Source organism: Atractosteus spatula, chromosome 2, assembly GCF_055471065.1.
Source record: "Atractosteus spatula isolate fAtrSpa1 chromosome 2, fAtrSpa1.hap1, whole genome shotgun sequence".
Classification (NCBI taxonomy): domain Eukaryota; kingdom Metazoa; phylum Chordata; class Actinopteri; order Semionotiformes; family Lepisosteidae; genus Atractosteus; species Atractosteus spatula.
Genome location: NC_142707.1, coordinates 12,275,964 through 12,295,747, shown reverse-complemented (window position 1 = coordinate 12,295,747; position 19,784 = coordinate 12,275,964). Strand labels below are relative to the sequence as shown.

At 42.2% G+C, this 19,784-nt stretch overlaps 2 protein-coding genes across 2 annotated transcripts; one reads left to right on the top strand and one right to left on the bottom strand.

Annotated features, from left to right (window-relative positions):
• Positions 1 to 1,151: 1,151 nt before the first annotated feature.
• On the top strand, positions 1,152 to 12,718 carry LOC148839269 (uncharacterized). Its single transcript, XM_088931018.1, has 8 exons — positions 1,152 to 1,221; positions 2,879 to 2,902; positions 3,501 to 3,563; positions 5,011 to 5,319; positions 8,284 to 8,334; positions 9,042 to 9,326; positions 10,373 to 10,495; positions 12,636 to 12,718. The coding sequence occupies exons 1-8, from the start codon at positions 1,173 to 1,175 to the stop codon at positions 12,689 to 12,691; spliced, it is 960 nt and encodes a 319-aa protein (XP_088787144.1). The 5' UTR covers positions 1,152 to 1,172; the 3' UTR covers positions 12,692 to 12,718.
• A 22-nt stretch (positions 12,719 to 12,740) lies between these two features.
• On the bottom strand, positions 12,741 to 19,488 carry LOC148839268 (sterile alpha motif domain-containing protein 9-like). The gene is made up of 2 exons (XM_088930617.1): positions 19,459 to 19,488; positions 12,741 to 16,751 (listed from the first exon to the last, which is right to left on the bottom strand). The coding sequence occupies exon 2, from the start codon at positions 16,642 to 16,644 to the stop codon at positions 13,999 to 14,001; it is 2,646 nt and encodes an 881-aa protein (XP_088786743.1). The 5' UTR covers positions 16,645 to 16,751; positions 19,459 to 19,488; the 3' UTR covers positions 12,741 to 13,998.
• Between the last annotated feature and the right edge of the window lie 296 nt (positions 19,489 to 19,784).

Genomic DNA, 19,784 nt, shown 5'->3' with positions numbered 1-19,784 from the left:
GATTTGGTTCCTCTGATGTGTCTGTACTGTTTATGCCTTTGCCTTTAGACCAGACCGTACTCTTCTCTGAACACCTCCTTTTGCGAGTGTGTTTTTCTGGCCAGAATTATACACTTTCTTCTAATGTGGTCTGTCAAGTTGTGCCTTCCATCCATTTGTCTTCTAATTGCTTCTACAAATTCAGGATTGAGGGGGAGCCAGAGCCTACCCTGTGCATTGTGCAATTTTAGACTTTTCACTATATATATATTGTTAAAGGCTGGGAGAAATTTGGAGAAACCTACTAATCTTTGAGAAATGCGGTTTTATGTCTCATCCTAAGGACAGCATCGTATTTACAGTGTAGTGTCTTTATCACTATACTGGGGTATGAGGACCTACATAGACTGCAGGGTGAGCGCCCCTAATGGTGTCACTAACACCTCTTCCAGCAGCAACCTTAGCTTTCCCAGGAGTTCTCCCATCCAGGCACTGCTTAGCTTCAGTGGGCTGCCAACTGTGAGCTCCAGGGTGATGTATCTGATTTGGCTTACCTGGCACTTCATGATCGCTATGAGCCCGATCACGTTCGGGGGACCCAATTTTAAAGTATATGCCGTTTTGTGTTAATAATCCAGTGAGGACGGTTACTGCTGAATTTAAGAGCATCTCCGCTCCTACTACAGTCAGTGAGGGGGTGCTGTGATGAGCAGGGACCCTGGACTCCCTTCTGCCACAGTCTGGAGATGTGCCTGCTACCACACAGTCACTCCGGCTTCGAGCAGGAGCTAAGCTGTCGCCAGAAAAAGGTTAAGACCCTGGAGAAAAGCAGCTCAGTCCAGCAAGAGAGATACACGTAGGTTTCTAGTTTCTGCCGATTTCTAGTTTGGCAGCTGTCATGAATCTGAAAGGAATAAACAAACGTGCCTCCTATCTGTAGTGTGACATTGAAAGAGGAAGTGTCCTCTGTGTCCACACAACGGCCCTTGCACTTTTCACAACTTCCGCAGGAAAAACGGTACTCCATAGAATTCAAGACTTCTTAATGTTTGGTCAGAGCGTTTGCTCGCCTCACAGTGCAAACTTTTTGTTTCCTTTTTGCCTTTTCTTTTGCTCTTCTGGAATTAACCTCTGACTGTTCCTTGGTTACACAAGAAGTATTCTTTAAAAGTGACATAGGAACTTGTTTTACAATGCAGTTGTTTTCAGTTTTGTGGCTTACATGCCTTTGGTCACTTGCCCGTAAGTATGTCTTAAGTGTTTGTGTGTGATTATAAAACTAAAATGAATCTTGTGCTGTGTTTGTCTGTCCAGAAGATGAGCACTATGAGTGGTTGGCTGGCCAAGGGAGGACTTTGGCGCACACTACGGTGCTTTGCGGTATTTGAGAATCAATGTCAGGTTTTTCTTTGTCATCGTTTAAAACAGCATTTGAGAGAGAGGACAGAGCTCAATGAACTGGTCAAGGGGCGGAGTGGTGGCACCGTGGCTAAGGATCTGAGCCTGTGGCCGGAAGGTTGCTGGTGCAAATCCCGCGGCCAGCAGAGGAATCTTACTCTGTTGGGCCCCTGAGCAAGGCCCTTAACCCCAGCTGCTCCAGGTGCGCTGTATAAATGGCTGACCCTGCGCTCTGACCCCAAGCTTCTCTCTCCCCGTCTGTGTGCCTGTGTGTCTCATGGAGAGCAAGCTAGGGTATGCGAAAAGACAAATTCTTAATGCAAGAAATTGTATATGGCTAATAAAATGATATAGATCTTATAATAGCTGAGATTATTACAAAAATGTGCCATTTCATAGTTAAAGGTATTGTAACCCTATTTTTGGCAGTTGGTATTTAATTAGGATTTGTTTTGCTTAGTCTGGATCCTGTCAGAATAAGGCATTATACATTATAAAATAACATTTCAGACTGATAATTCAGTCCTACACTCCATCACTGTTACGAGTTCTAGGCTCAGGTAAAGAAGAATGAGGGTTTAAACCCAACAGTGGGGAGCTGTTGTTAAACTGAGCAAGGAACTTCAGTAAAATGCCAAGCTCTGAAAATGGATAGAAAGACAAGTCACTTTGCAAAAAAATGTTGAGAAAATAGTAACAAGTATAATATGGGAAACTATCAAATGGATTTAACAGTCAACAGTTCATCTACTCAAGCTTGTATTACTACCGTTATAATCAATACCCGCAATTAAAATGCCACACTAGTTACAAGTTAATTATTAATATGTTTCAATTGAATTTAAAGTTGGCCATGAATGATTCAAGACTGTTAAAACCTTAATTTCTGGAGTTTTCTGGAGCTTTAAGACTGCCATTTACTGAGAGAGGAAAATTTTGTGGTGCCTTTTCACGTGACAGTTTTCGGTCTCGGAGGTTTAGTGCTGTGCTTTTGTCGCACAAAGGTTTTTATGCATCCCTGTAAGGGCAGAGTGTTTTGTCTCGGAGAGGGTTTAAGCACCGGTCTGACATGAGGAAACCCAGCGAGATCAGCAGAGCTCAATCAGTTCACTGGTTTAGCCATCAGGCTGTACTGTTGGATGATTGGGAGCGATCAGTAGCTACGTAAGTGTGGCCAAGCCGGGCATGTTCGAGGCAGGCAGGTTATCCCCAACACTACATCGGTGGCCCCAAGAGTCTGCCAGTGGAAGCTGCATCACTAGCAGGATTGATGCTGCCTCTGCTGTAGGACCAGCTCCAATGTGTTAAAAGGTAATGCTCTACAGTGAGCAACGCCTTGTGGGGAATGGAGTACATGGTGATGGTGAACGAGCCAGTGGGGGGAAGTTGAGCTCCAGGTTGATGAGTCTTCCCATTATGTTTTACTGTAAAATAAAAAAAGACAGGCCATTCAAAATAATGACCATACTTATCTGACCCGTTTTCTTTCATCCTTTTTCAGGAACCCGGTTATGGCCCATTCCAAGTACGTTGATTCTTTTTAACTAAATTAAATGACACTTTATCAATTTTACTTTGGCGTCCCATGTGAAGAATGACATGTTCTAAATAATGGCACCGCCTGTCTCCAGAACAGGGCATTGCTTAGGAAATTCTGGTCCTGTGGGAAGAATGCCACCAACATCACTTCCTGTAGCAACCTGATAGTGGTCACTTGTTGAAGTGTTAATCAACGCTTTACTGAGCTTCTGAGTCTGATCAGGGCACTGCTGCTGGTCTGCATTTTGAAAAGCCAGGCATATTTGCTGTTTTTTCTGGCCTGTTAAAAGGGGCTGCTAGTGTATGCTGCCTCAAACACAGTGGCTCCATGCTAAATGTTTTATGCACCAACCCACTAATCCCCTTATTAATTAAGGGAGAGGTTACAAAGACTTTCATATACTGTAAGTGTGTTCTTAGTGTACTTTTCCATTTAACAGAAGACACCCTTTATAATTATGATCTTCAGAGACTGACTCACATCTTTCGTTAGTGGGTGGTCTGTTAGGACAAACCTGCTTAAATTAAGGATCACACAGTGAAATCCCTTTTGTTTTTGTGAACGTATTTACTCATTTCTACAGCACCAGAGATCAGCAAAACGGAAAAAGTGAGCCCTACAACTTGGGATTTGCGATACATTAAAGGTATGTGCAGAATGTTGTGTAGCACAAAGGAGGGCATATCATTTTACTTTATTATAATAATTGCTTATACTTATATAGCACTTTTCTGGACACTCCACTGAAAGCGCTTTACAGGTGATGGCGACTCCCCTCCACCACCACCAATGTGTAGCCCCACCTGGATGATGCGACGGAATGCTCACATACACCAGCTGTCAGTGGGAAGGAGAACAGAGCCAATTCAGAGATGGGGATTATTAGGAGGCCATGATTGGTAAAAGCCAATGGGACATTTGGCCAGGACGCTGGGGTTACACTGGGATTTTTAATGACTACAGAAAGTCAGGACCTCAGTTTTATGTTGCATCCAAAGGATGACACCTTTATACAGTATAGTGTTCCCAACACTATACTGGGGCATTAGGACCCACACAGACTGCAGGGTGAGCACCCCCTGCTGGCCCCACTAACACCTCTTCCAGCAGCAACCTTAGTTTTTCCCAGGAGGTCTTCCATCCAGGTACTGACCAGGCCCACACCTGCTTAGTTTTAGGGGGTTGCCAGTTGTGAGTTGCAGGGTAATATGGCTGCTGGTTAGATCAAAGCATCCACCAAAGAAATGAATAAACAGTAATTAAATTAACAAATGTAGTTAATAGGGGTGCCATGGTGGCAATGTAGTGAGCATCACACTGCCTCACAGTGCAGGAGCCCTGAATTAAATGGTGTGCTATCTGTGTGGAGTTTGCATGTTCTCCCTGTGTTTGTGTGGGTTTCCTCCTAGTGCTCCGGTTTCCTCCCACAGTCCGAAGACATGCTGATAGATTGATTGGCTTCTGGGAAAATTGGCCTTGATGTGAGTGTGTGCATGTGTGTTTCTGTGTGCCCTGGTGTGATAGACTGGTGTCCTGTCCAGGGTGTAACCTGCCCATCCCTGGCCAGGACAGGCTTCAGCTCCCCCACAATCCTGTATTTGAGGTGAGAAAATGAATGGATGGGTGGTTTATAGTTAAAGCATGTAATGAAACATTTAGTACAATATTTATAACCACTCCACACAAGTGCTACAAATGATAGTTTGAAATGATTGCAAATGGCAGATGAAATAAAATGCATTAGATTACATGTTAATATAAAAAAGATTACAAGTTAGTGGGGGACATTTGGCCTATCTGTCTCATTTGGTAGTTATTAGAGACCTGATCTGAGGGTCCCATTCAGTCATTTCTTGAAAGAATCCATCATATTGGGGGGGTCGCTTGTTTCCTGCCCCCGCTAGCCTTTGGGGAAAGCAGTGTCTCTTGTTCTCGGTTTGAAATGCACTTCTCTGTCATTTCCACTTGTGCCCTCTGGTTGGTGTTTCACTAAAGATCCTGTGGGAGTCTGCTGGGGTGTCTGTGTCTTTCAGGATTTGGAATGTCTTAGCAGCTCTGTGGCGACACTAACAGGGCGTTCCTTGTGCTTGCAGAAGGCAGAAGAGTCAGACTGTTGGGCGGGAGTGACAGCTGTTCAGGGAGAGTGGAGGCCTATCTGCACGGCCAGTGGGGGAGGCTTTGCTACTATGACTGGGACATTGCTGACGCCCAGGTTGTGTGCAGAGAGCTGGGCTGCGGCTCCTCCTTTTCTGCCACCGCAGATTTCGGCAAAGGGCCAGGCCTCGTCCATCCTTACAGAGCGATGTGTACCGGACGGGAGCCTTCATTGCATGACTGCTCCTTTATGAGAGGAAACATTGTTCAGTGCTTCTCTGATGCTGGAGTGAGGTGTACCGGTACTGGTAAGTAAGGAACATGCATGTGTTCCATACAAAGCTGGCTAGCTGCTTACATTTCCTAGATGATCAGTTCCTGCCTAAATATTCCAGCTAAGTTATGGTAACTAGGTCTGAAACTGAAAAGGTTCCCCAGTTCAACAAAAGTGATGCCGGTTGCCAGCTTAAAACACGCTAAGGCACAGTGCAATGTACTGTAAATGTGCATGTGTGATATTTAGGAACATATATATTGCAAGGAACACCTGTCAGAGGTACAGTGATCTCTTTAAGACCAAGAAGACACTAGGATTTTTGGGAATGGCTATTAATTAGTACATGTCATTTCACAGGGCTGAAAACCACATCTCTTTTAGATGGTTCTGCTTTCCTGTGTTGGGAAACAGCCGGAGTTAATGTTCCTTCCCGTAATATATACACACAGAGGCATTTACAGCAAATGAGCGTTGGGAGCAATAGCTTGTTTTGAATTTTTAATGGTTCTCAGTGCATATATTTGATAATGCATCTGTGAACTGCTGTTAAATAAGGTGAAAGTCCGATTGGGTTTTAATCTGGTGGACAGATAAAAGACAGTGGTACTGGAGAGACTGCAGACAATATTCTTCTTGATTGTTTTTGCTAATATGTCCTCATAAAGTCTGAATATTTGCAAGAAAAATCTCCGAAACAGCCTGGTTTGGAGAAGCAGGCCACGCAGGATATGAGAGCTGTTTACTGTACAGTAGGATAAAAATACTAAAGTTCCAGATTTTATGAATTAAAAGATGCTATCTTGGATCAGACTGCCATTTAAATGAGCAAAATTGCACTTTTATATCAAGCATACAATTATTTTATACATTTCTCTCTTTTGTATTTCATACCTATCATTTGAAGGGATTCAATTGTAACAGCCTTTCTAGTGAATCATAATTTTGAATTATGGTATGAATTAACTGCATAAAGGAGAATAAAACTGGAGTAACTTTTTATACAAAATTAAGTGGACATTTATTGATGGATTGTACACCCAAAAGGATGGAAAATTCTCCTTGGCATCACAATAAAAAAACTACATAAACAAATAACACTCAACATAAAATTTATACATGTTAAAAAGCAAACAAAAGGCCTATCCATACAATACATATACACACATTTCTCTTTGCCCATATTACACTATCATTACACTAATCCAGTAGGTTAATACAGGGAGTCACCTAGCTTCGTTTAATGTACCGACTGCACAGGGAATAAAGGCAGTCTTCTAAACCAGTTCCTGAAGGTAGCTGAAAATGGCATTGAAGAGGGTGGAAAGGGTCATCAACGATTAAAACTTAAGATCCTTTAAACTGCAGTACAGCTCTTTAACCTGTTTCTATGGTTGACCAATTACTTTACTAGCAATATGAACGATTCTGGCCAATTTCCCCTCTTAACTCTTAATACGCAGTGTACCATACCACACCGCGATAACAAAAGTAAGGATGCTTTCTACCAACACTCTATAAACCCTCTCTAAGATGTTTTGACACACCCCACACGCTTTCAGCTTCCTGATCAGAAATATATGCTGACTGGCCCTCTTAAAAATGCAATTGGTACTCTCTGCAAAGTTTAAATGTTCATCTCTTATTGTTCCTTGGTATTTGAAATACTGGAAGGAAAGTGGTTGAGAATCTAACGTATTACTATCACAAGCAGCCAGGTTTGGTTTTATAAACATTAATATGAAGCATGCTTGACTGACACCACCTCTCGCCTTTAATGTAATAATATTGCTTTATTGGCCCTATACAATTTCTTGCATTAGGAATTCATCTTTTCGCATATCCCAGTGTGTTCTCCATGAGACACACAGACAGGGAGAGAAGCTTGGGGTCAGAGCGCAGGTCAGCCATTGTACAGCACCCCTGGAGCAGTTGGGGTTCAGGGCCTTGCTCAGGGGCCCAACAGAGTAGGATTCCTCTGCCAGCTGCGGGATTTGAACCGGCAACCTTCCAGCCACAGGCGCAGATCCTTAGCCACAGAGCCACCACTCTGCTCATGAGCTGTTCAGAGTAATTTTCCACTGCTTCTCTATCATCCCCAGTAATCAGTCACTACTAGGGCCATATCATCTGCATACTTTAATGGGTTAACGGAAATTCCCTGTATTTGCAGACAGAAAATGGTCAATTTGACACAACCCAGCCCTGGGGAACACCAGCATTTAAAAAATATTCATTGGAAAATGTGTTAAAGCCGACGTGGGCACTCTGTTAAAAATCCTTAACCCTTTTTATGAGCCTCCCATTAACATCCAAACCCACAAGCCGTTCCAATAATAATAGCCATACTGTTGACGCTGATACCCTGGCATCTTAAAATAGTGGATGAGATGCTTGAGGCAATTAACAACTAAAAACCAATTAAGCTAAATGGCTGAGCTGGCCTGCTTTAGTTTGTACTCTTGCCAGTGTTGTGATATTAACTAGAAATACACCTGTGTAGAGAGACACAGACCTGAACCACAGTCTGTAATTGTACCTGTACCTGTATGTGCGCATGTGGGTGCCCTGTGACGGACCGGACATCCCATCCAGGGTGTATTCCCCACTTGTGTCCCGTTCTGTCGGGTTCGGTTCTGACCTGCCGATGGGCACGGTACCAGACCAGAATGTAAGAACGGAGATGCTTGCATTCGCCACACCTGTCAAGAGCACCCGAGGACACGTGTTGTTGGAAATGACAACGTGACCATCTTCTCTGTGTGTTCGCACACTCGGGCTTCCCAAGGGTCCCTGCTGTAAATGAACAAGCATTGAAAACAGCCCAGTAACCAAGTGTGCCTGTTCTGTTCATACCAGATCACTCTGCCCATCACACAACACCCTGCAGCTGTTTGACTTGAGCAAAACTGTCTTTTTAAGAGTATTAAACTTGGGGAGGACTGACCTTTCTAACAACTTGATAAATATGCATTTTATTATTGTAATCTGTTCACAGGGGAAACCACACCAGCTATGCCAACAACTCAGAAACCAATATCTTTGTATGGTAAGCAAATCAGTGTTAGTTGTCTTTATTTAAAAGAAACATGTATAGAATTGTATTGTCTCCCTTGAGTGCCCAATGTGGCATGGCTGGGATGTCTGGGTGCGATTTTCCTGCCAGGGTTCAATGCGTTTGGATGCTCCGTGTTATAAGTGACCCTTAACATGTTGAAGGATAAACTATATTGGTATTAGTTTAGCTGTAAGAGTGGGTTAATTTCAGGCCTCAAAATACTGCCAAAATGCTTACAACCCTAAAGCTTGGCATTACTGCATGCATGCTTACGGTACTATGTTCCATGTTCAAACAGATGGTGTTCCTTTGCACAGGCCATACATCTGGGCATTGCACATATGCACACGCACTGGCCAAAATATTAGGAACTCGAACTGCTTAAGGCATTTGGCTTATAATAAGTACTAGGAAATGGATCCAGGAGCTTGTGAAATGTTTGGAGCCCAGTCCCATCCCATTGTTCTAGTGCAATGGCCTTTGCCTGAGGTTGTGGCAATGGTGTGTGGAATTGGTTGCTCCAGCTCCGCCAGATTTTTGCAGGATTGAGATCTGTGGGTGTTCTGGCCAGAGGAGGAAAGTCTTCAAGCCAGCCACACATTGTCTGCCTCTGAGAGAGTCTGCTGTAACCAGGGCTTCTAATATTGTAGCGAGAAAGTGTCAGGAATACAGTATCACTTTTGCACTTTGCTTTACAGATTCCCTAAAGCCCGGCATTGAAGTGTATGTACAGTATGGGAACAGTGGAAAATATGTTGTGGTTTGCTCATCCCAGCAGTACAGTGGCGAAGGCGCTGTTCATTTGGAAATTGTGTCACAGAAAACCTCCACCCTACGAAATCCTGTGTGTAGCGGAGAAAACATGTGCCTTTTCTCTGTGGATGAAACCCCACCAGTGTCCTTCACCTGTGTGCAGAAAACGCAGGATTCAGGACATGGTCCCTTAACTTTGACCAGTGATTCGCAGACTGTCAGCAGCCCAGGTACAGTAAATGGTCCTCTTTGTGCTGTATTTGGCTGTGTTATTGAAAGTAACTTTATAGCTGTACCCATTTAAACTCTTTAAACGTTCAACCATTTTAGACCCATTGAAAGTTGGCTGCTTGGCTGAGTGAAATAATATGGTAGTGTTCTTGAAGCGGGCTGCCCTGGGGGCCCGAGGACTTGACCCCTAGCCCTCCATCTCCAGCAGACTCGCCTCCCCCTTTCCCCTTCTGTATAAAAATAGGGGGCTCCCTTTCCCTGTGGGCTCATTCTGGCACCACATCCCTGCCAGAGACGTCGTCTCTGCACCCTTTCCTCCTTTTGCTCCCTGCTTTTCCGCCCCTAGTGACTAGCCCTCTCCTGTACTATCAAAGGAAAAGAATTAATGAGCTGCGCCCCAGTCTCCTGCTCCTCTTTCTGTACTGCCGTCTGCTCTGCAGAGGGACGTTTAGGGGGGATCACTACAATATGCTCAAGGGTACAACGGCAATGTCCTGCTCTGGCCTGGGATTCACAACATCCAGTTTTGATTCCAGACCCCTGACCACTGCTCCCCTCTGAAATGTCCCTCACGTCTGTTCTTTTGGCTTAAGTTCCTATTTCTGTCCTCTCAACTTATACCTTCAGCAGAAATGCCTCAAAATCCAATTGCCAGGAACTTAGCAGAGTTGAACCAAATCAGTTTGGCACCAGTAGATTAAATATGAACATTTTGCATGTTAATTTTTAATCTATTTTTGCATGTAGCTGTATAGTCAGGTTCATCTTGATCCAGAAAGAAGAGACATTTCCTTTATAAGAGTGGTAGTGTATATACTCAATTGCATTTTTAGAATCACTAGCTATCTAGATAAAACCAATTAGTAGTAGTTTCTTAACAATCAGTAACTACTAGGGCAGCTATATTTGCAGGTGTGAATCAAGCAGATTTTTAGCAATTGTAGGCACCGAGTCTCTGGAATGAACTGATAGAGGTAACTGAGGCTATGCATTTCGACAACTGGCTGTTTCTCCTGTTCTTATCCAACTCTCTGTCTCTGTAAAGGTCCCAAACACAGTTTTCCTTCAATGTCATCCTTTTCCAAAGCCTACACTGCCTTTATAGTGATCGGTGTGACTGGAATGATTATAGCCATTTTTGTGACCGAGCTCAAGGCAAGACGAACAGGTAAAACAGTTATTGAAGTTGTATTTTTCTAATGCTCTATAAACCTTTCCCAGTTCCCTCTTGCACAGTGTAAGTTTTCAGAACATAAGGAAAGTTACAGCAAATGAGACAACATTCAACCCAGCCAGCTTATGTGGTTGCTAAATATTCTGAGTATCTCATCTGCCATTTCTAGAAGGAAGCCAGGGTACCTGCTGGATCAAGGCTGGGTAGCTTGTTCCATACTCCCACAACTGTTTTGTGAAAAGACGTTTTGCCTTTTCTTCCCTGGTATTTCTGCTTGTGTCCTCTCATGTTTCACCGATCTTGAAGAAGTCGTTGACTCATTGGTTTACAAGTACTTAGCTTGGTTTTGTCACACTTTTTTTGGGTGAGAGCTTCATTCTCAAGTTTCTGTTCAGTGTACAGGTATATCCCCATTTGGAGTGAATACTGAAAAAGTTTTGTTGATGGTCAATAATCCTGTTCATTTCCTTTTGTGTAGTTGGTAGAATACTGTCATCCCCTGAGATTTACCTTACCGTTTTTCTAGTAACCTTAACACTTTGCCTGCTCTGTTATTACTGTTTACCATAGAACTTTCTTTCCTCAACCTCAGTCATGTTGTTTTCTTTGTAACCACAAGAGTAACATATTAATTTCATACATTTGCCATTTACCTTTTTCTTTCTGAATATTTCACATTATTATCTGTCAGACACTCCATCCGTTCTGTTGCTCGTTTCATTGTTCTCATTATCTTCCATTATAATACTCTACATTACAATACAATATTCTTTGCAGTCATCTTAATTTGGAACTTGTTGTTTAACTATACTAAAAAGTGCTTTCTTTCTCCTCACGTTTATTATTTGATTTATTTGAGCCACGGCTTTCTAAACTTTGGTTTACTTCTGTCATGTATCTGTCATATGCTTTAAGCAGGATATCTTTAAAATGCTGCAATTTATTCTCTTCTGCTATATTCACCCTCTCCTGTTTCTTAAACAGCCTCATTTTTAAAATTTTACTTGTACAGGGAAGAGTATGTAAAACGGAGCACAGGCAGCCGTACTTTACACAAAGGGTTGTGGGAGCTGAAACAAGCTGCTCAGCCACAGTTTTGAAGCCGATACCCTGGTTTATGTCAAGAAATCGCTGGATAAGATTCTCAGACCACTTAGTAACATAGCTGTACGTGTGCCAGATGTGTGTTACCTTTTCATTATTCTTGTGTCAATATCCAAAGACAGTTTAACTTTTACAGAAGACATCGCTTACACAATTTTTTTAAGATTTGTTTGTTCAGAGGAAAGTATAGGCACCATAGTCCAGACATCACCGTCTCGAATGGGAGTCATGTGCTCTTTGTGACCAGGGTTCTGTAAGGGGTGGCACGCTATTGGCTGAACAGCACTGGGGACAGGTGAGCTAAGGCAGGACTGAGTCTCCCCGACTTGCTGCACAACACTGCCCTGAGGCCTAATGTGCAAGTCTGCAGGGAGGTCAGTGGGGTCCCAGCTATAGTCCTTGGTGCTGTGGCCTGGGGTAAGAGCAGGTACTGTGAATTTGAGGTGCCGGAGCCAGATGAAATGTGAGAACACATTTCCTAGGTTGTGTGTACACTGTTGAGAGGTATGGTGGTACAGTGGTTAGTATTGATGCCTCACAGAGCTGGGGCCCTGGGTTCATGAGACTATCTGTGTGGAGTTTGTATGTTCTGCCCATCTTCACATGGGTTTCCTCCAGGTGCTCTGGCCAGGTACCCCCCACAGTCCTACGACATACTGGTGGGTTAACTGGCTTCTGGAAAACTGGCCCCTGTGTATGTGTTTGTGTCTGACTGTGCCCTGTGATGGACTGCTGTCCTGTCCAGGTGTATACTGTCTTGTGCCCGTTGCTTGTCAGGATAGGCTCCATCTCCCCCCATGTGCCTGAACTGGAATAAGCAGTTAGAGAAGGGATGGATGGATAAGACATTCTCTTCTGCTCTTCTTCACTGACTCAGGGATGACTCAGTGAAAGGTCAGAATAAGAAAGAAACTGGGAAAGTATTTTTTATCCAGTGATCAAAAACAGTGTATTTTAAGGAAGCACAATTAAAATCACACTTTAAGTGTTACTAAACTAATACGTTTGTCTACATTTTTTTATTTTACAGATCCTTCACAAAACAGCATCGATAATCACACAAATCATCAAGACGTTTCCCACTAACTGAACTTGAAAAATTCCACTTTGTATTAAGATAGTTGTAGATTGTTTTATATACTTTGTTATGAAAATGTTAACAGAGAATGAAGAAAAAACAAATGAGAAAATTTTCAGAAGCAAAAATGTAATATCGTATCTGATTTATACTTTGCAATGTTTAATGGGACAACATCCCTGCTTTACAAATGGAGAAGGTTTGAAAGGATTTAACATAAGGACAGAAGAAAGGTTGCAAAGGAAGCCATTCACCCCTATTTAGCTTGTTTGCTTGCTAGAAGCCATTTTTAAGAGCATGTGTCACCATTCACTTCTGTTTTGAAACCTTGAAAAATGTGAAAATGTTAAACTAGTACAGATGAATCATATCATATATGCAGTTTGAATAAGCATACTCTTCAAATTATCGAGGTAGACACCATTCCTTTGCAAATCATGTTTTGGAGAGAAGTTGTCAATATTTATTGTCCCCCAATGTACCTTTTGGCAAGTCAAATAACAATAATCACCATTAACATGATAAATAATGACATTATAAGAGTTAATCAGCATCCATTAATTCAGGAAGATGTGTGTCCTTCAGCCTCTATAAAGTTTATACAAGATAAAGGTAAAGTTTTTTCCAGCCACACCTATTAAAGGTAGGTTGTCTAGCTGAGTATGGGGTAAGTTGATCAATATATCAAGGTGCCTCCCCATGATCTTCTAATCAATATTTAGGTGTAGACTGGAGAACATTTTGTGAGAAGCTTTGTTGTAGATTAGTAACTCATAATGCCCGTAATCTAAACAGTCATTAGTAAATAAAAAACTAAGTTTACCATAAATCAGTTGTATAGGAACCTAGAAGCACTGTGGATGACCAGCCCTGATCCCGGAGAATCTGAATCAAGCAGATTTTCAGGAGATTTTCCTGCCATTTTCTTAAAATCAGCCAGCTTCAACAACACAACTGGGAAGCTTGTTCAATATTCCCACAGTTCTTTGTGTAAAGAAGAGCCCCCAACTTTTTCTGAAACGTTCCAACTACACTACATGAGCCCATGAAATGAATAACTACCCTCAAGAACTGAATCTTAAGTCTTCTTTAACTTTCTGTAATATAATCCTCCTCATCACAAAGAAAGATGTACTCCCCAACTTGACTAAGAAGAAATACTCTTCCCAACAACATTAGAAGATACTAAAATTTACTAGTAAGGGATTAATTAAAAATAGATATAGGTTAGGAAACCAAAAACCAAAACAAAGTAACAAAGGTGAAGATACAAAGGTGTTTTTTGGGTGTCAAAGATCTCCTGGACAAGAGCAAGTTAAGTGCAAGATGTAGTTCTGTCCACAGTAGACACTGTGTCTTTCTTCACCTTCACATATTGGATGTCGAATGCCACTGGTCCTTTAATGTTGAATCCAAGGAAGAAAGTAATCCTACAGGGTTTTCGCACCTCTGCAGGGTTGTCAGGATTCACCTTGATTTTCGTTTTATTGTAGACGGCAAACACTTCTCGATTTGTGATGAACCCTGAGACACGCTCTAGGAGTGCAGAGACCTGTGTGTTTCTCCACACCTCCCCATTCCTCCACTTTTCATTGACTTGCCCTTGGGGGCAATGAAGGCATTCGTCAATCTTTGATTTCTGAATCATCCTTTGCACTCCTGTTCCCTTTCCAAGGAAGAAAAGAGGTACGATGTAGCGGGATCGATAGTACTTGCTGTACTGAGTCTGGAAGGATCTTTCAGTCTCTTTGACGAATGAGTTGAGGTTGATATTGTCATCATCTGGTGGCCAGAATGATACGAAAGCCAGGAGATAGAGCTCTGCGGGTTTATACCTCTCTTCACTTTCCAATAAGCTGCGGAGAGTGGATTTCAGCTCTTCCTGCGGGATTATTTGGTTGACCCATCTCCAGACAATCTTCAGAAGGGTACTGCAAACCTGATCATTAATTTTAGCTGTTCCTGTGGCAAGATGCTTCCTCAGACATTCACATCCTTCCTCCATGGTTTCCCTGTCATAAGCAATGTAATTAGAAAAGCACGTACTCATGTCTTCCTGGAGGTGCTTAGGGTCATCTTTTAATATGCTTGGCTTGGAATACATGAGGTAATGGTCTGCAAACTCAGTTATCCTCTCCACATCACCTTTCAACCTGGAGAGCAATTGTCTGTATTGCTGAAGTATTTTCACTATCCTGTCATCCACTTCTGTGAGAGAACAGATCTTGATTTCCAGTCTTAGGACTTTCTTCATGTCTTCTGATGGATGAACAGAGGTGACAACTTCGAACACTTTGTTGGCAACCTGTATATGGCCAAAGAGTCCACTGGTATTGTAGATGCTTGACTCCCTTCTCAATCCATTGTTTTCCAACTCCTCTTCTTTCTCACTTTCGGCCAGAGTTTGCTGCTCTCTAAAGGCATCAACAGCTTTGTTTGCCAATTTCAAAAGTAATTCTAACTTTTGAGGCACAGGAGCCACACCACATTGTTTTAATTCACTCATCAGATGCTTCTTATAAACCTGTCCAAGGGTATCAGCCACAAACGAGTTGTCTGGATCTCTCTGCTTAGCATCCTTGGCCCATTTCTCTGCAAGCAAATAGTTTTGTTTCCTAAGGTAATAATACCTGGCTAAAACTTGTGAAATGATTGCATCTTTACTGAATATGGAGGCTGCCTTTTGTAAAATGGGCACACACTTATCTCCAGGTTCCTCATGGATGCTTTCAATCAGCAGTGAGAATCTAGCCTCTGGTAACCTTTTCTGCAGCATCTCTCGAATGATCCCCTGCAACAACTGCCTTTTTCCCACGAATGTTTTAAGCAACTTTTCCATAATCTTGCTTTTTGTCCAGCCTTTGCTGGCCAGCTTTTCACAGAACTCGGCTGCGATCTTATGGTGAACCAGACGGACATGATCACACTCAATGAGCTTCTCTTGCTTTTTGAAAGTGATTAAAAAAGCTGAAAGGGGCTGCATTCGGTCTTCAAATGGGGGACCCCCATGAATAGCATCTGGGGGCCCTAAAAACGCCTCACAATCTGATTTTAGAAGAGAGGATCCAATGGAATAAGTGTTGATTAATGCTAAAAATGAGAAGAGCTGGGTTTTATGTGAATTTGGTAGCACTTCTGGTTCTAAGACACTCTCAACCACCCCCTGAATATACTCAGAACTGTAGTTTTGCTGCATGATGTTAAAAGCATAGAATGTCTCGTGATCTTTGTGTTGTTTCTTGATAACATCAAGCTTCTCATCCAACATGGCCTGCTCCTGGCATGAAACCTCTGCAAGAATATTAACCGAATTGCCAAAATGGCCTGCTTTTTTTACATGGGCATCCCGCTTACAGTTCAACACAATCACCACAGGGGTGGTAGTGCTGGGAGCTATTTCAGCTATTTTGTGCGAGAAGCTCGGTTGCTGTTTTTCAAAGTGTTTTAGGTTGTCAGCAAGTAGGAGGACAGTTTTCTTTTCTCCTCCTGCTTTGAACAGCTCGGTCACCTGGCGGGCGATGTCTTCAGATTCTGCGTCTGTGTCTTTTAGGACAGCGCACCTGAGCTTTTCCTTGAAGTCCCACAGGACCTGCATGGCTAAAGTCGTTCCACCACTTCCCGGCTGGTGGCATAGGTTAACAAAGGATACGCTTCTGTGATGTTGGCGGTGCTCCTCAATTAGGCACGTCAAGCTTTTATAAGCATCCCTCTTGATGAAAGGTGACTTTTCTTCCGTCTCTGCTAGGAAGTTGAGCCACTGGGCTTGTCCACCTTTGTAGAAGTAAGCAGTGGAAAGCCTTTGGGTAACTTCGGACCTCTCATATTGTTCTGGGCATAAGATTTCAAGGCAGGGCTTTACATCCTTCACGGCGGTTTTGAGGGCAGTTATGTCTTTACAATGACTGTCCAAGTGTTCGACACAGTTGGCCATTTCCATTGTTTCTATAGTCGGCTCAGCCATTGCTTAATGAAGAAGCTTCTCTGTTGACCATTAAGCACTCAGTGAGGTCTCAATTCCCCCCAAAGGACCAGATTGGCTTCTTTCTGGTGTCTCTTCCTGGCAATGTCCTACAACGTTTAAAAAGAAAAAGCATATTTCATAAACAGCATTGTAGAGAAACTGGTTTCAGTGTTGCTTAGCAACATTGTTGTGACATTTTAGTTTCCTGTTTATTAAATCCTGTTAATGAAACCATAGTGCAAGGGTGTTTCAGTAAAGGAATGGGATAGTAATATCGCACATATATAGCTAGAGCTATAGCCAATAACAACGGTGTGGCAACGTCACTTTTCCCCATAGAGTCCAGACCAGTTTAGTAATAACACTTCATCACCCATGGATTCCTACTGTACTGGATCTGATGCATGTCGGGCTCAAAGAGCTAAGATTAAGAGCTGCTAGACAGGTATCTCTTGAACGATTTAGAGATGCCAAGTACCCTAAACATCATATCTTTGGAAAGTGGCAGTTAACCTACAAAGATGGAGGTAAAACATACAAACTCCAAAGCTTTTGATCACATTGAATGGATGTACATGTTTTTGATACTTAAATGTTTCGGTCTTGGAGGCTCGTTAAAAAAATGGGCTGAAATGGCATATCCCTGTCCAGAAGCCTCTATTATAACTTATTATGGCAAGTCTGATTGCCTCTTGTTGCACAGGGGTACAAGGCAAGATCATCCTTTATCGCCCCCTGCTGTTTGACATTGCCTGTCTCGACGTCTCGTATCTTAAAAGCTCATTTGCAACAACCAGATAATGCAGGAGGTTTAGCTCTTCCTGTCTTTCATCATTATTATTGAGCTGCAAATGTAAGAAACATGACGAACAGGCAAACGTTTTTTTTCCCCCAGGACTCTGGTACAGACAAAACACTCCTGTGTGCTGAGACACGGAAGCACAAGCCAGCACTACAGCCTCCCTCCCTGCAACCTGAGTCACCCAATACAATGACGGCTCAGCTGTTATTCTAAAGGAACACCCTCAGAATATTAAATCAGATTAAAAAGTGTACAAATTACCCAGAACCTCAGATTGTGCTCCAGTTTGTTACAAACACTCCTTTACTCCTTCACAAAATTATATTGTGTTTAAAAAATGAAAGGAAAAAAGACAAATTACTTTTTAAGATGTGTATGTACATGAGCAATTCGCATTATCCAGTTAAAAGACAAATGTGGCCTCTCGCAATCAAAAATGTTTTAATTATTTTCAAAATTAAATGGATGCATAAGCAAAAAGTGCCTCAATGTCAAAATCTCCCCCAGGCCAATCTGTTCTGTGATCTTGTGCAACTCTGGATATTGAATATCACAGCTCGTTTCCTTTTTCTAGGCACACAAAGGTCTGTTAATCACCTGAAAGATGCTGGGTCTAGGAACACAATAGTGACATTTCTAATGAGGTTTGGGAAGAGGGTTTGAGCAATATTCACTGGTGCTCTATTCCTGTTAGACACCAGATCATACAATACAAGGTGACACATCGACTGCATTACTCTAAACTAAACTGAACAAGATATTTCCTTCAGCCCCTCCTGTATGGGACAGGTGCTGATGAGGGTTCCTGATGAGACTCTCACACACCTCTGCTGACTGTGTCCCCAGGTACAGTACAGAAACTGTGGGAAGAATTATTTCAGTGGTACACAAAAGTGTTTGGGAAGAATCTTCCCCGGATCCTGAACTGGCATTCTTTGGGTGTTCAGAGGAAACTCTTAGACTCTCAGTGGAAAAGAATCAGCATTAATGTTCAGAATGATTGTGGCCAAAAAGAAATATTCTTAAAGAGTGGGAGTCTGTGATTGTACCCTGTTCAGGAGCTGGCTCGATGAAATGATCTTCTCAATTCCAACAGAGGATCCATGTCTATAGGACAGGACCTCCAGAGAGATTCCATAGGATCAAGGTCCCTTTCCGAAATGTTTTGAGAGAGACTTGAATTTTGTACAGATTCCTGATTGTTTTACACATCCACTCATCCTGTGATTACTTCTAACGCAGATTCTGAGTCTATTCTCATCTCACCAAGAAAACTATGAAATGGCATAACAAGTTTGAGCTTTTTTGTCTAACTGTTGTTTTTTTGTGTCTTGTTACAATTTTCAAAATTTCTTAAATAAAATATTAAAAAAACTGTAAACTCAACAGAGAAGGTGCACTGCCTGGAAGCAACCCTAGGATCCAACAGCTGTGAGATAGAAATAGCAATAGCATCACTATCGTCACTGTCTAGTTTCAATGTAACTATGTAGTAGAACCAGTGTATATGTGAAGAACGACTGCAATCCTGACATATTCCACAGGAATTAAACAGGAATCAGACCAGGTTACTCAAAGTGAAAATATCTATTTAGCAATAACTAGCTGCAGATCACAAAGCAGCAGTAGAAGAAACATTATATAGCGCATTTTCTTTTCATCAAATCATCCAAAGGCACTAAAGTTTTTAAAATGACAGATAATAGTGTAATAGGTATATTTACAAAGTAATCTGGATACAATTGAACATTTAACAAGGATATGGAAATATTTATATGGAATTTCATTTAAATGAATTATGGAAATATGCTCAAATTTAATAATGCTTTTAATTGAACTGCTCCATGTTTCTAATAAACACCATGTTTACAAAGCCCATTCTCATTGCCATTTACCTGTTCCTTAAAATTTCCTTATCGCAAAGGAGATCTAAAAAAAGCACCCAGTACAATTTATTACTATAGGCATGTCTCCAATCTCCCCAACCTCAGCCTGGCACTTAGAGTACTTACAGTAATGGAACATCAAGGAATACTCGCCTGTGTAGTCTTGGGTCTAAGAGTGTCCACGCAAACCCGATTTTTATAACAGCTAGAGAGACATGCCCCTTCCTCGGAGGAACCAATAATTATTTCCTAGTATACACTCCCATTTGGCAAGGCCTCGGATCTACATGCATTCCATCACTTACTAATTTGACACACACCTTGCCCATATGAGATGTTTATTCTAAAACACCCATTAACTGGAGACCCGAAAAAAGCAAATGCTGCCCTTCAAATGAACAGCATGCCAGGGCACAGGGCATTTAAAGCTCAGGACAGGTGTTTGTTTACCT

What these genes read in the sequence shown, in the direction of transcription:
- LOC148839269 (XM_088931018.1), top strand. Translation starts at nt 1,173, where the DNA reads ATGCAGTTGTTTTCAGTTTTGTGGCTTACATGCCTTTGGTCACTTGCC. An exon ending in ATGCCTTTGGTCACTTGCCC is followed by an intron (nt 1,222 to 2,878) that starts GTAAGTATGTCT and finishes ATCCTTTTTCAG; the next exon opens with GAACCCGGTTATGGCCCATT. An exon ending in GCTCAAGGCAAGACGAACAG is followed by an intron (nt 10,496 to 12,635) that starts GTAAAACAGTTA and finishes TTTATTTTACAG; the next exon opens with ATCCTTCACAAAACAGCATC.
- LOC148839268 (XM_088930617.1), bottom strand. Translation starts at nt 16,644, where the DNA reads ATGGCTGAGCCGACTATAGAAACAATGGAAATGGCCAACTGTGTCGAA.